This window comes from Zingiber officinale, chromosome 8B (assembly GCF_018446385.1).
Source record: "Zingiber officinale cultivar Zhangliang chromosome 8B, Zo_v1.1, whole genome shotgun sequence".
Classification (NCBI taxonomy): Eukaryota; Viridiplantae; Streptophyta; class Magnoliopsida; order Zingiberales; family Zingiberaceae; genus Zingiber; species Zingiber officinale.
The window spans coordinates 482,079-494,801 of record NC_056001.1 but is presented as its reverse complement, the minus strand read 5'-3'; the positions used below and the strand labels follow the sequence as shown (position 1 = coordinate 494,801).

The following is a 12,723-nucleotide window of genomic DNA, read 5'->3' as shown; positions in this document are numbered from 1 at the left end:
TAATTCAAGCATTAGATGAGCTAAATTAGCATTTAAGTCTCATATCTATGTAGTATGGATATGTAGGCTTAATTTGGACTCAATTTCTACCTTTATTTGGATTGTAATAATGTCATAAGCTTAAAATGGCTAAGTAGTCTATATAGGCCTTTACTAAATGTTTTTTTTTTTTTTACCTTTTAGGGTTTTTTGGTCACCCTATAGCTATAAATAAAGGGGGTAACAGTCACACATGTATCTTTGACATATTTTTCAATCTAGCTAAAGCACGATGAGGCTCTCGCTTGTTGGTTCTTCATTGAATTAGAACTTATCAAGACATCTCCTTATGACGTTCAAAGACTTATCAATCTCAATCCCAAGGTTGTGGCGTCTCCCATCTTCTATACCAAGGTTCGTGCTTTCCTAAGCATTGGGTCAAGGTTTCTTTTCATCCATCTTATCGTCTTAGACATTCCTTCTTTCTGTCTTCAATTCGTTGTGGGTTCTTGATATATCTTTCTCGTTGGGTTCACATCAAGAGCATTAGTCATGAGATCAAGGAGGGGGTCCCCGACACAAGCAATCCGACGCTCAAGTCAAATAACGGGTGGAGAAGATGGAGAACAGTAGTAATGAATGATGAATTGTGATAGCGAGACCTCGTATACCTACGCATGTAGGTGAATATCTCCTTTTATAATGTTAAGATTCCTCTGTGCCCGAACATCAATGCCTTTCTAAAAATGGATGAACCATTATGATGTCCTAACATTTTTCCTAAAATAGACCCACAATATCTACATCTGGAAGGATAGAAATTTTTGCTATTTTTGTCGTATAACTGGCATAGGGAATATTTCCTAGATTCTCTGATAATGTTATCTCCTAGAGGGGATTTGGCCGACAATAGGGTGGACCAGATGTATACTGAGAGCTTTGTTAAATGAGAAGCGGGGAGTTGAGCCCTGTAGATCCGACAGGCATTGGACCCGATCGGGTTTATACTAAGAACCTTGCATTGGAGAAGTGAGAAACTAAGCCCCATAAGTCTGACCGCGCTGGGGCTGACCAGGTTTATATTGAGAACCTTGCATTAGAGAAGTGGGAAACTGGTCCCCATAAGTCCGATCGATGTTAAGTCCACCCGGGTTTATACTGAGAACCTTGCATTAGAGAAGTGGGGAACTAGACCTCGTAAATCCAACCGACGCTAAGTTTGCTCAGGTTTGTGCTAGGGGCCTTACATTGGAGAAGTGGGGAGTTAGACCCCGTAGATCCGACCGGCTTTGGGGCCGACAGGCTCGGACTTGGAGTCCGATTGGCCAAAGAGCATTGAACATCTTGAGGACTTGGCCTCTTGAAGACTAGGTATCTGCCTGACCAAATAGCCCAGTCGGCATAAGGTACACTCGGACAGGGAGTCCGATGGAACCGACTTGGGATTTCATTGAGCTGATGGGATCTGGTATCCAATCGGAATAATGTCCGATTGGATGGACTATTCGGCCACACCATGTGACCATACTAGCCTCGAGTATTTACACTTTTTAACTTTGACCTCCATATCAACTGTAACGCCCCTAGTTTTTTTTTTAAAACAAATCATAATTTTTAAGAAAATACAAAAACTGCAGACATCACTCATACTTCTATAGGCTATAGCGGGTTCTTAGTTTAAATAAAATTACATGCACGACTCGAAGAAAGTAAACATAGCTAAATGCATAAATTAAATTGGAAGGTCTTCAGGTTATACTGTCATTGTTCTGAGCTGGCTCACTGGTCAATGTCTCCTATCTCGTTGGTTCTATTTTATGAAAAAAAGTTAAAGTCTGTGACTCGAGAGACTTAGCACGTTCAAAACTGTGTTATGCAATAGTTAACATCTATGACCTAGTATACTAAGGAAAAACATATGCTAGGCAACCTAAGACCTTCCTACTAACATACCATGAACGTAAGCATTGACATCGTACATAAGCAAAAGAGAATAAACATAAACATGCATATGAACAAACATAATCATGAGTATGTACACAAGCATAACATAAGCATAAACATGATCATATGGATAGACTTAATCATGAGCATGTATATAAGTATAACATAAACATAATTGCACGGTATAAACATACACATAAGAATATACTTTATCATGAGCATATACATGGACATAGCATATCATGCATGAACTTAATATATTTGTAGCATAACATGAACTTATACATAGCATATCATGATGACAAAAAAAAAGGCGAATACGTTCGCTCCCAGCGCCCTTGTCAACCCGTCCCAGGGCCAACACAGAGATTATGCATAGCATATCATGAAACATATATATATGGTTATATAATTCCATATATATTTTATTTAGTCATATAAATTTTATCCATGATACATAATATATTATTTATAGTACTATAATTTTTTAATGGGTTACTAAGTAAACGTTCTATATATATTCATCCTATATTTTCCTTATTTAATTCTATTTATTATTTGTATTTTATATTATACCTTATATGTTATGTAATATATTATTTTATTTCTATATTAATTAGATAAATAATCTCTATAAATTTATAGATACTAAGTTTTATCCCTAAATGCTAAGTCTTTTAATTCACATATGCTAAGTTTTATCCGCATATTATAGTTTTTCCATATACACGTTATAATTTATATCATATATAGTATATATTATTTATATTTCATTTATAATTAGATAGATAATTTATACACATAAATGCTAAGTCATATATAATTTCTATATAAACATTTATATCTATATGTTATATTATTTCTTATATACATACTAAGTCTTTATAAATTTTATAAATAACAAAAAAAAAATCTATATCTATGGTTATATAAATTTTTATATACATACTAAGTCCTATAAATTTTTTATATATTTACTTAAGTCATATATATTTTTATATAAAAATTTAATTATATAAATTTTTATATACACTTTTGGATTTTTTAATAAATTTTATTTATATTCAACCGTTTTCTTGCTTAATTCCAATTCCATAAATCTAAGCTAACTTAATTAAATCTAACTAAATCCATCTATTAAATTAATAAATTCTTGATTAAATCTGAATTCTAATTAAATTATAATTAAATAAATTTGAATCTAATTAAATTATAATTAATCCAATAAATCTTCTTAATTAAATAAATTTGAATTTTTATTAAATTATAATTAAATAAATTTGAAATCTAATTAAATTGTAATTAATCCAATAAATCTTCTTAATTAAATAAATCTAAATTCTAATTAAATTACAATTAAATAAATTTGAAATCTAATTAAATTATAATTAATCCAATAAATTTTCTTAATTAAATAAATTTAAATTCAAATTAAATTACAATTAAATAAATTTGAAATCTAATTAAATTATAATTAATCCAATAAATTTTCTTAATTAAATAAATCTAAATTCTAATTAAATTATAATTTAATTTAATAAATATTTTTAATTAAATAAATAATTTCAGACCCTAGATCAGCTTATCTTTATTATTTCAACCCCAACTTCTGATACTCTACCTTGTTAGCTGTATCAATATACATTCAGCATATTGATATTGCCTAACTAAGAATAATTGTAAACTAAACTGATGACATTAGGTTACGTGTCTATTGTATACAAATATTTTCCATCTATCTCATTAATTCTGCATGGCGGAGGACGCTTCTCAACTGTTTGGCAGTTCCGAATGGTTTTTCATGATTATATTGTTGCAACCAAGGACAGCGCCCCATCTAAGGTTAACTGGTTTTAGCTCAGGGTTTGACGGCGTTTATAATGAGTTGCAGTTCGGAGAACGAAAAAATACGAAAGAAAGAGGAAAACCGTCTGGGGGTGATGGCATCGGTGTCGACGATCATGTTCCAAAGCCAGATCAGTCCGAGTAGATGGGCCGCCATTGCTATTGGTTTTAACGTCCGGAAGCTGGAAGCATGCTATTTAATATTGTAAGTCAGTTCAGCCTGGCCATTGGTGAGTTAGCAACAAGCACAGCTGCACAGGGTCAGAATGGATGGCATTAAATAGATTGTGGGCTGGGTTTTCGCTAATTCATTAATAGGTCATATGTTCATGCACTACTGAGCAGTGAGCAGTGAGCAGTGAGCAGTGAGCAGTGAGCAGTTGCTTGTTCATGTGCAGTAGTTGTTTGCAGAAATGCCTGAGCCTAATTAACTCGAACATTTTCCAATGCAAGTCCATAAGGTCGATATGTGACATAATGATATGTGTCCGTGGCTCCTTGCATGTTTAACTCCAGTCTTCGATTCCTCTGTAGAGCAATAGGAATACGTGCCTAATACACAGTCACACCTATTTAATTGTTCTGTGGTAGTAACTTATTGCTTGCAACCTACTCAACTGATCAAGAAGGGTAATACTAAATGGCCAGAATCTGGCCAGCTAGAATTAATACATGCAAGTGTACACATGGGTATTTTGGTAATATCATCTGTGTACATTAATTACTACCGGATCAAGAAATGCACCTCTCTCTGTGTTATATTTCACTCCAAGCATCATAAAAGCGATCTAGCACATAGGAACAGGCAAATTAAAAGAGCTAGGTGGCAGACGAGCCATGCCGGATGATGCAGCAGGACTCCATCCCCATGCTCTTTTATGATCATGTTCCATTCCATGGCTTTCCGATCCATATACGCGCGGCCTCAGCTGTTCCTTAAAATCGATGACAGAGGGAACAATTAAAGCGAATTAAAGCGAATGTGTAAAGCCTGAGTGGCCATGGCTAATACCGCCATTCGCATGTGGCGTCCGTAGAGGTATCTGATGCCTTCATCCACTCACCCACACCCACTTCCTGATGCTTCTGTTGCGAATTAGATTGGAACAAAGTTGACGTACGTAGTGCATGGTGACAACGATGCACGGTTTAATTCCTCGTCTGCTCCTCCTATGCATGCATATGCACTTGTCTAGCTAGCTACTTGTGGATTTATTGGATAAGAGTCATAGATCCAATGTACTTTAATGTCCACTGTATATAACTGCAGCAAATAGAACATGGGATATCTTGTGATCAGGAATAGGATTATATATGAATCAAGCATTTGTAAATAAGTTTGGTGTTCGATTTGGTAAGAGTTTATTTATATTCGTTCAACATACATAAGATTAATTAAACAAACAAACTTGAACACATATGTGTGTTTAGCTTGTTAACGTTCGTGAACAATATTCGTGAACAATGTTCGTGAACAACGTTTATGAACAATGTTCATAAACCATATTCATTAATAAAACTCTTTTCAATATACAAAATAAATAATAAAATAAATAAATAAATTTAAATTATCAAACTCAATAATCAATCAAACAATCAAACAAATTTAAATTGAGAGTTTGATAATATTTAAATGAACCAAGCTCAAACCAAATTAACTTGAATTGAAAGTTTGATAACATCTAAATGAACCAAGCTTCAAACAAGGTCAAGCTCATAAAAATTAAACCAAGTCAAGCTTGAACACTCATTCCAAAAACTTGGTTCATTTTAAGTCCGATTCAGTTCAGCTTGATTACCTTATCAAACAAGTTTGAACACTTCAAAATTCAATTCAACTCAACTTATTTACAGCTCTGACTCAGGAAAGAGTGGGAGACATAGTTATGATATATGAGTACCAGCAAATCAACAACATACCCACACAAATTATAACATATATATATATATATATATATAGCTGAGAATTATATTCATTTGTAGTGTACTTGCTTCATATGTAAAGAAATGGGCTCTCAATTCCATTATAATGACAAAATATTTGAACCAAGTAAATTCTCTGTATGCTGAAGGAGCTTGACTGCTTTAATTCCCCCAATTTCCCTTTTAACTGCCGAAGGAACTAAGGTCGGCAAAATTCACTGCCGGAGTTAATTCCTATGATCGAGTTTCTTCTACAGAGATCAGAGAGAAAGAACATGCAGAAGAGGAACGGAGCGAGCTACTCACAATGAATTCTATATTAAATGATATATACTGCCTTTCGGAACACGTTAGCTAAATTTTTCTGACACTATCTTTGAATGCAATTTTATTTATCATCTTCTGTGTAATGTGTATGTATACGAGATGTTTTTGGCCTTTATTATGTTTAAGAAAACTTCTGAAAAGTTTTAATAATCTTTTGAGAAAATTAAAGGCAGCAGAGGTGGTTGTTATGTTGATGTGATGTATCATAGCAAAAGCTGGTCGCAGCGCGTGTTTAGCAAGTCGTCAATGTGCAGCGAGAGAGAGAGAGAGAGAGTCACGATATATAATTAACATAAAGCTGATTGCTTGCTTTATGTTAGCCGCCCCCCACTTCACTTAGCTTCACCTTTGACTAAATCTGGTCGCATGCAGCTTAAATATATTCATAATATATAGGGATTAACCAGATAATTATAATGTCTGGTTCATTCAGTTGTCATGGATATATAGTAAGATAATTTACATAGAACATCCTTTATGATTATAAAATAAAAAAGGGCGTTTTTAATTATCAGCTAGCTGGCAAGACAATGACAGCATCGATCGATCAATCTATCGCCACAGAAATAAGGAAAATTAACGTCCACCAACCGCACGCTCTTTTCATTCCATCCTTCCAAATGATTTCACGCCTTGCAAATTTTCCAGTTGGATTTTGCTGTGGGGGACAGGAAGAACATCGATGGAACAAGTCACCTCAGTGCGACAAACCCCACCGCCGCAATCTACGGCGGCGTTACTACATGTTAATTAGTTGGATTAATCTCGGAGACAGACTCAAATGAAGAACAGGGCCGGCCCTGAGGCATGTCACCGGGGGCGATGGCCAAGGGCCCCCTATTTTTAGGGGCCCCAAATTTGACATGGATATATAATATATATTATATATACTTAAATTGTTTTAATAAAAACCTAAAAAAGATATTTGATTGGATTATTTTAATAAAGGTCCAAAAAAATATATTTTCTATTAAAATTTAAGAAAAAATCTAAAAAAGAAAAGAAAGCAAAAAGGAAGGTAAACAATCTTTTTTTCTCTTTCTAAGATTCTATTTCTAGTACAATTCTTTCTTCATTAATTTATTTACAGAAGTTGTGAGACTCTAAAGAGTAAAGTATGAATCTTGAACACTAATTTCCTCCTTTCTTCTCCTTTGAATCTCTTCTAATTAAATTAGAAAAATTTATTAATTTTAATTTCATCAATATCATCATTCATTAATATATAAACTTACAACGTAAGTTACCTACTTATCTATATTTTTTTCTTATTGTCAATATTCAATATTGATTTTTAATATTGTATTGGAGTCAATATTTTATGATTTTTCTTACAGATTTGAAAGAGTTTAAATAAATCATTCCAATTTTAATCATCATTGAATAAGTTATATCGATTGCTTCAAGTACAAACCAGGCTTTATTGTTCTTTGACTATTATTTTTATTATTTGTGTTTGTTTCATTGTTAGATTTGTTGCTGGTTTTGTGTGTTTTATTTTTACATTTGAAATTTGTAATACAAACATGTTTCTAAAAAAATATCAATCTTAGAGTTAGAAAAGAAACAAAAGAAAAAGAGTGGGACAGATTATTAAAACTGACAAAAGTGTTTTTCGTAAGTTTTTTAAAGCTAGCTCTTTAATTGAAAATTTAGTTGATGAATTGCAAGAAGAAAGTCAAGAAGAACTAAATAATCATGTAACAAATGAGCACTGATCGAGTAATCAAGAAGAATTAAATAATCATACAATCGCGCTGGAAGAATTGAGAGAAAATGATGATCATAATCATGCAACGAATTAGCAGGAAGGATTGAGAGAAAATGATGATAACGATTTGAATGTAAATGACTTGACAATTTTATGTATCGAAAATGAGGTGTTAGAAAAACTTGATTTTGAAGACCTTATTGATGATTTTACTTCTCAAAATGTTAGAAGATATAGATTTTTTCAATGGTTATTTCATACTTATTTTTTTTTATTTGTAGGTATTAATCTTTTTTTGGAGAAACTTAGGAAACATATTTTGTATGGTGTTATATTTTTTGAAGAATCTTGATAAATAAATTTTGTATGGAGTTTATCATATTTTAAATGAAATATATTGATTTTTAAATTTTTCTATTAAACTATATTCAATTGAACGTTAGTAAAAATTTTTTTCCTAAGATGTCACTTTTCTCTTTTCGCCCAAGGGCCCCCAAAAGTCAGGGCCGGCCCTGATGAAGAACAACGAAATACGTACATATTCCACTGCATAAGTTTTCAATGTTTATCTCCCATAATTATTGGTATTAATTGTTTCTTTCAAGAAGATAGAATATAATTATGGAAGCAAATTAAAAGAGAAGTTATCTGATCATTTTTTTAAACCTGTTTTTGTATTTTGAAAAAGTGTGTTTGCTATTCTCGTTGATTAACTCAATAGTTTATCCACAATAATCTTAGTCTGCAGCTAGCTGTTTTATAAGCTGCGTTAATTTACACGACAAACAATATTTTTCAACTAACTAATTATTCTAACTGTAATAATATTACTGAATATATTAATTCAAGAATCATTTATGTAAACAATTCTAGTACATCCAAACAATTCAAGAATCATTTACTGAATATAAGCTAGGTTGCAGGTATACATATTCAAATGTTTTATAGGTAGAGAATCTAGAGTAACAATAATAGTGACGGTGATGATATTATTAGATGTGCGAGACACTGTTCACTTAGAATCTACCGACGTGTTGTATTAATTGTCCAATAAGTATGATCAATTTACTAATATTCTAGCTCCAAGAACAGGACTCGATCGGTTCCGCTAATTAAGCATGAAAACAACGGCGACGGGATCCCATGTTTTAGTCACGTGCAAAAATAGGAACGACCACAGGGTGTTATTTCTATAAACTTTCAGCTATCTTTAAATACTCGCATCCCTTAATTAGAAATCTAATTAATATATACTTATATTTAATTTTCTTAATTAGAAAAAAAAGTCATATTAAAGATATTTGACTTTACCGGATCACCTAACAAGGGACCTATTAAACGTGATTTACTTTAACGGGACAAACTCGACGTGACATCCCAACGTGAACTGCATGGCCAACTAAGATTGTCCCTGGAGCTGGGGGCCTCAAGAATGGCACGTATGGACTTGATGGCGACTCCTCTGGTCCACCGACTCCACCCGAACCGCAAGGGCCGTATCCACCGAATACTACACGAGCCGGATTAACAATTTCAAGTCCGACCCCGATTTGATCCAACATTCGAACCCTCCAAAATGACACGTCACTGTCTCATTTGGCGCATCCGAATAGAAAAGGCATTACATTATTATTCATTAATTAATAAATACTTATTTAATTAAATTGGCAGGAGAAAAAAAAAAACTACTGTCACGTGACCATCGGGGGCATCTCCGGAACCGGAGGTGCGCTTTTCCGTCGTTGTAGAAACGCGGCTCACGTGACCGACGCCGTCAAATGCGGGTGATTCTTCTGCATCGGCCCTCGTATTTATGTATTTTTACATGTTTCAGTGCTTCCTTGCTTAAGTTGCGTTGTGTTTTATTTACCATTGAACCCCCTCCCCGCTTTTGCTTTTTTGGGGTTTCCATTATTTCTCCCATCGCTTTCCAGGCCCGTCTTCTTTTATTGAACAAGACGGAAGGGTTGGACTCACTCTTCCTCACTCCGCTCCGTCTCCTCTTTCCCTTTCCGAAACGCTATAAACCCTGTGGAAAAATTGATATTTGGAGCTCGATCGCTGAGTTGCTCCAGTTCGCCAGAGCAAATTGTCATTAGCCTCCGGGGAGGTTTTCCTTTTTAAGCGAAGTCTTCCTTGTTTTTTTTTTTGTGTTTTTGGTTAGGGTTTTTTTAGAGGCGGCGAGTAGTACCGAGGATGGAGAAGAAGCAGGGATTCTTTTCGGCGCTGAGGGAGGAGGTTGCGAGGGGACTGTCTCCGTCACGGTCGCGGGGGAGGTCGAGGTCGGAGAGCCCGCGGCGGAGCTCGTCGCCGGTGGCGGAGCTACTGTCGTTCTCTCGGCGGTGGAGGCGGCGCGGGATCGCGGGGGAACTCGCGGTGCCGAGATCCGGGAGTCTGACACCGCTGATGGAGGGGCCGGAACACGGGGAGGGAGAGGATGCGAAGAAGGAGCGTGGGTGGGGACAGTGGGTCAAGGACCAGCTGTCGCGTGCGCCGTCCGTCTCAGTCTCCGCTGCCTCCTTCCGACGACCGGATCTACGGTTGCTGCTCGGCGTCATGGCGGCTCCCCTCGCCCCTATCCATGCTTGCTCCACCGACCCGCTTCCTCACCTCAGCATTAAGGATACTCCCATTGTAAGGATTTCATCTTTCTCGGATCTACATAATTTAACTTTATTTAATGACGTGATTTATATTGGTTGTGAGCATTTAATATTATCTAGCTGCTAGAATATAATCTTTTATAGGATTTACTGCGGTTATTTTGATCACGGTAATGTAACTTTCTTTGGCGAAATGCTTGTTATGTTGACTTTGTATTCGTTGGTTAATAATATAAAATTCATATTTTTAGGAATCGATAGGGAAGAAAAATACGAGGCATTTCCTTCCAGGATTTGATAAATTCATTTTATCTTCAATTGATTTCTTCCTTGTTAAACATGGCTTTCTAGTATTTGTTCTTTTACTACTTGTGGCAGGAGACCTCTTCAGCACAGTACATCCTTCAGCAGTACATTGCTGCATCAGGAGGTCTCAAGCTGCTCAGTTCCATTAGGAATACATATGCAATGGGGAAGGTGCGGATGGTGGCTACCGAGTTTGAGACTGCAACCAGGGTCATAAAAAACAGGGGCGCAACAAGGGATGCTGAGTCTGGTGGATTTGTTCTCTGGCAGATGGTACCTGAGATGTGGTATGTTGAGCTCTCTGTAGGTGGCAATAAGGTCCATGCGGGTTGTAACGGCAAGCTAGTTTGGCGGCACACACCATGGCTAGGTGCTCATGCTGCCAAGGGTCCCATTCGTCCCCTTCGTAGAGCTCTTCAGGTATAGTTGCTCGAAGGGGGAAGGTTTAACCTTTTTCATCATGTATCATGTTGGAATGCTTCTGTTGTATGTTACTTATTCTCTTTTCAGTATGTTTAATTCAGATGATCTTATGTTTGTATAAATATAGGGTCTTGATCCACTGACCACAGCTAGCATGTTTGCTAATACTCGATGTATCGGGGAGAAAAAGATCAACGGTGAGGATTGCTTCATCCTCAAGCTCTGTGCAGATCCAGATACACTTAGGTCCAGGAGCGAAGGGGCTGCTGAGGTTATTAGGCATGTCTTGTTCGGCTACTTTAGCCAGAAAACTGGGCTTCTCCTCCATATCGAGGACTCGCATCTGACTCGGATTCAGCCAAGTTCTGGTGGGGATGCAGTTTATTGGGAAACCTCAATCAACTCCTTCCTAGATGACTACCGTCCTGTCGAAGGCATGATGATTGCGCATTCTGGCCATTCAGTTGTGACTCTCTTTCGGTTTGGTGAAGTGGTCATGAGCCATTCAAAGACCAGGATGGAAGAGGCTTGGACTATTGAAGAGGTGGCTTTTAATGTTGCTGGCCTTTCCATGGACTGTTTTATCCCTCCAGCAGACATAAAACGCGAGTCGATTAGTGAGGCTTGCGAGCTACCTAAAAGGGAGAGGGGGAAGAGCATCATGGTTGGTGGTCATCGGGCTAAGATTGCAGCATTGGGGAAATTCAATGATACTGCTGACGGTTAAAACTTAATGCTATTGCTGCTTAAGATTTGAAGCGAGCATAATTGTCTATATCGGACTGGACTGGTAGTTCCTTCATCTTGACTGACCATGAAATTAATATAGGTATGCAGAGGCTAATTTCTAGGTGATTAAGTTTACTTATGGAGATGCCCTTCGTAATGTGGGTCATCATTGTTCAATGCTCTTTAATACACAGAGTATTGATTATCCGATCCTCCACCAGTGGGGCTTGGTGGATCCTTTCAAAGGATAGTAGGGTCTTAGGTTGATAAACCTGTTTTTTTATTTTGGTTTGTCAGTTATGCCGAATGTGCTTTGGGGATTCTGTATTTTTTTTTTTTTGGTTGTAATAGGGTGATGCTTCCGTTCCTGAAAGGAGAGGATGGTGCTAATTAATATTGCTGTTGTAATTGTTGTTTCTTCCCGTGAAAAGCCTATTTTTCCAGTGGCAACAAGAACTTTGCTTCATTTTTTTTTTTATTGAGTGCAGTGCATGGCATGGCATGGGGTTCTGAACTTCTAATGTGTGGTTGATGGGCTGCATTTGACTAATTTATGTAACTGTGGATTTTTCATTGGAACATTTGCTAGCCTACTATCCATGTTGAAGTTGATGGAGACCAGCTTTTGCTAACTTTAACTATCATTAAAGTTATTGTCTATTGTGTCTTGTATTTCTGGTTACTTTACAAGATGACACAATTGCTGAGGTGGATGGAATAAACCAGGTAGCATTTTCAGAAGTTTAGTCATCTACAGATGCATGGAAAGAGAAATGATGCCGGACATGTTGTCCAAGTTTCGACTATTACGCTGTAAACAGGCGTGAGAATAAACAAATAGTAGCACTCATGGTGGTAGTTGCAACATGCAGGAAGATCATGATAGCTGTGTTGGCCGCCGGATAGGCCTCGTGATGGACCAGTGGAGGTGTG

The 12,723-nt window shown here is 36.3% G+C and overlaps 1 protein-coding gene across 1 annotated transcript; it reads left to right on the top strand.

Annotated features, from left to right (window-relative positions):
• The first annotated feature begins 9,658 nt into the window (after positions 1–9,658).
• LOC122016091 lies at positions 9,659–12,264 on the top strand. Its single transcript, XM_042573278.1, has 3 exons — positions 9,659–10,363; positions 10,711–11,058; positions 11,189–12,264. Exons 1-3 carry the CDS (start codon positions 9,926–9,928, stop codon positions 11,786–11,788), a joined length of 1,386 nt encoding a protein of 461 aa, XP_042429212.1. The 5' UTR covers positions 9,659–9,925; the 3' UTR covers positions 11,789–12,264.
• The last annotated feature ends 459 nt before the right edge of the window (positions 12,265–12,723 follow it).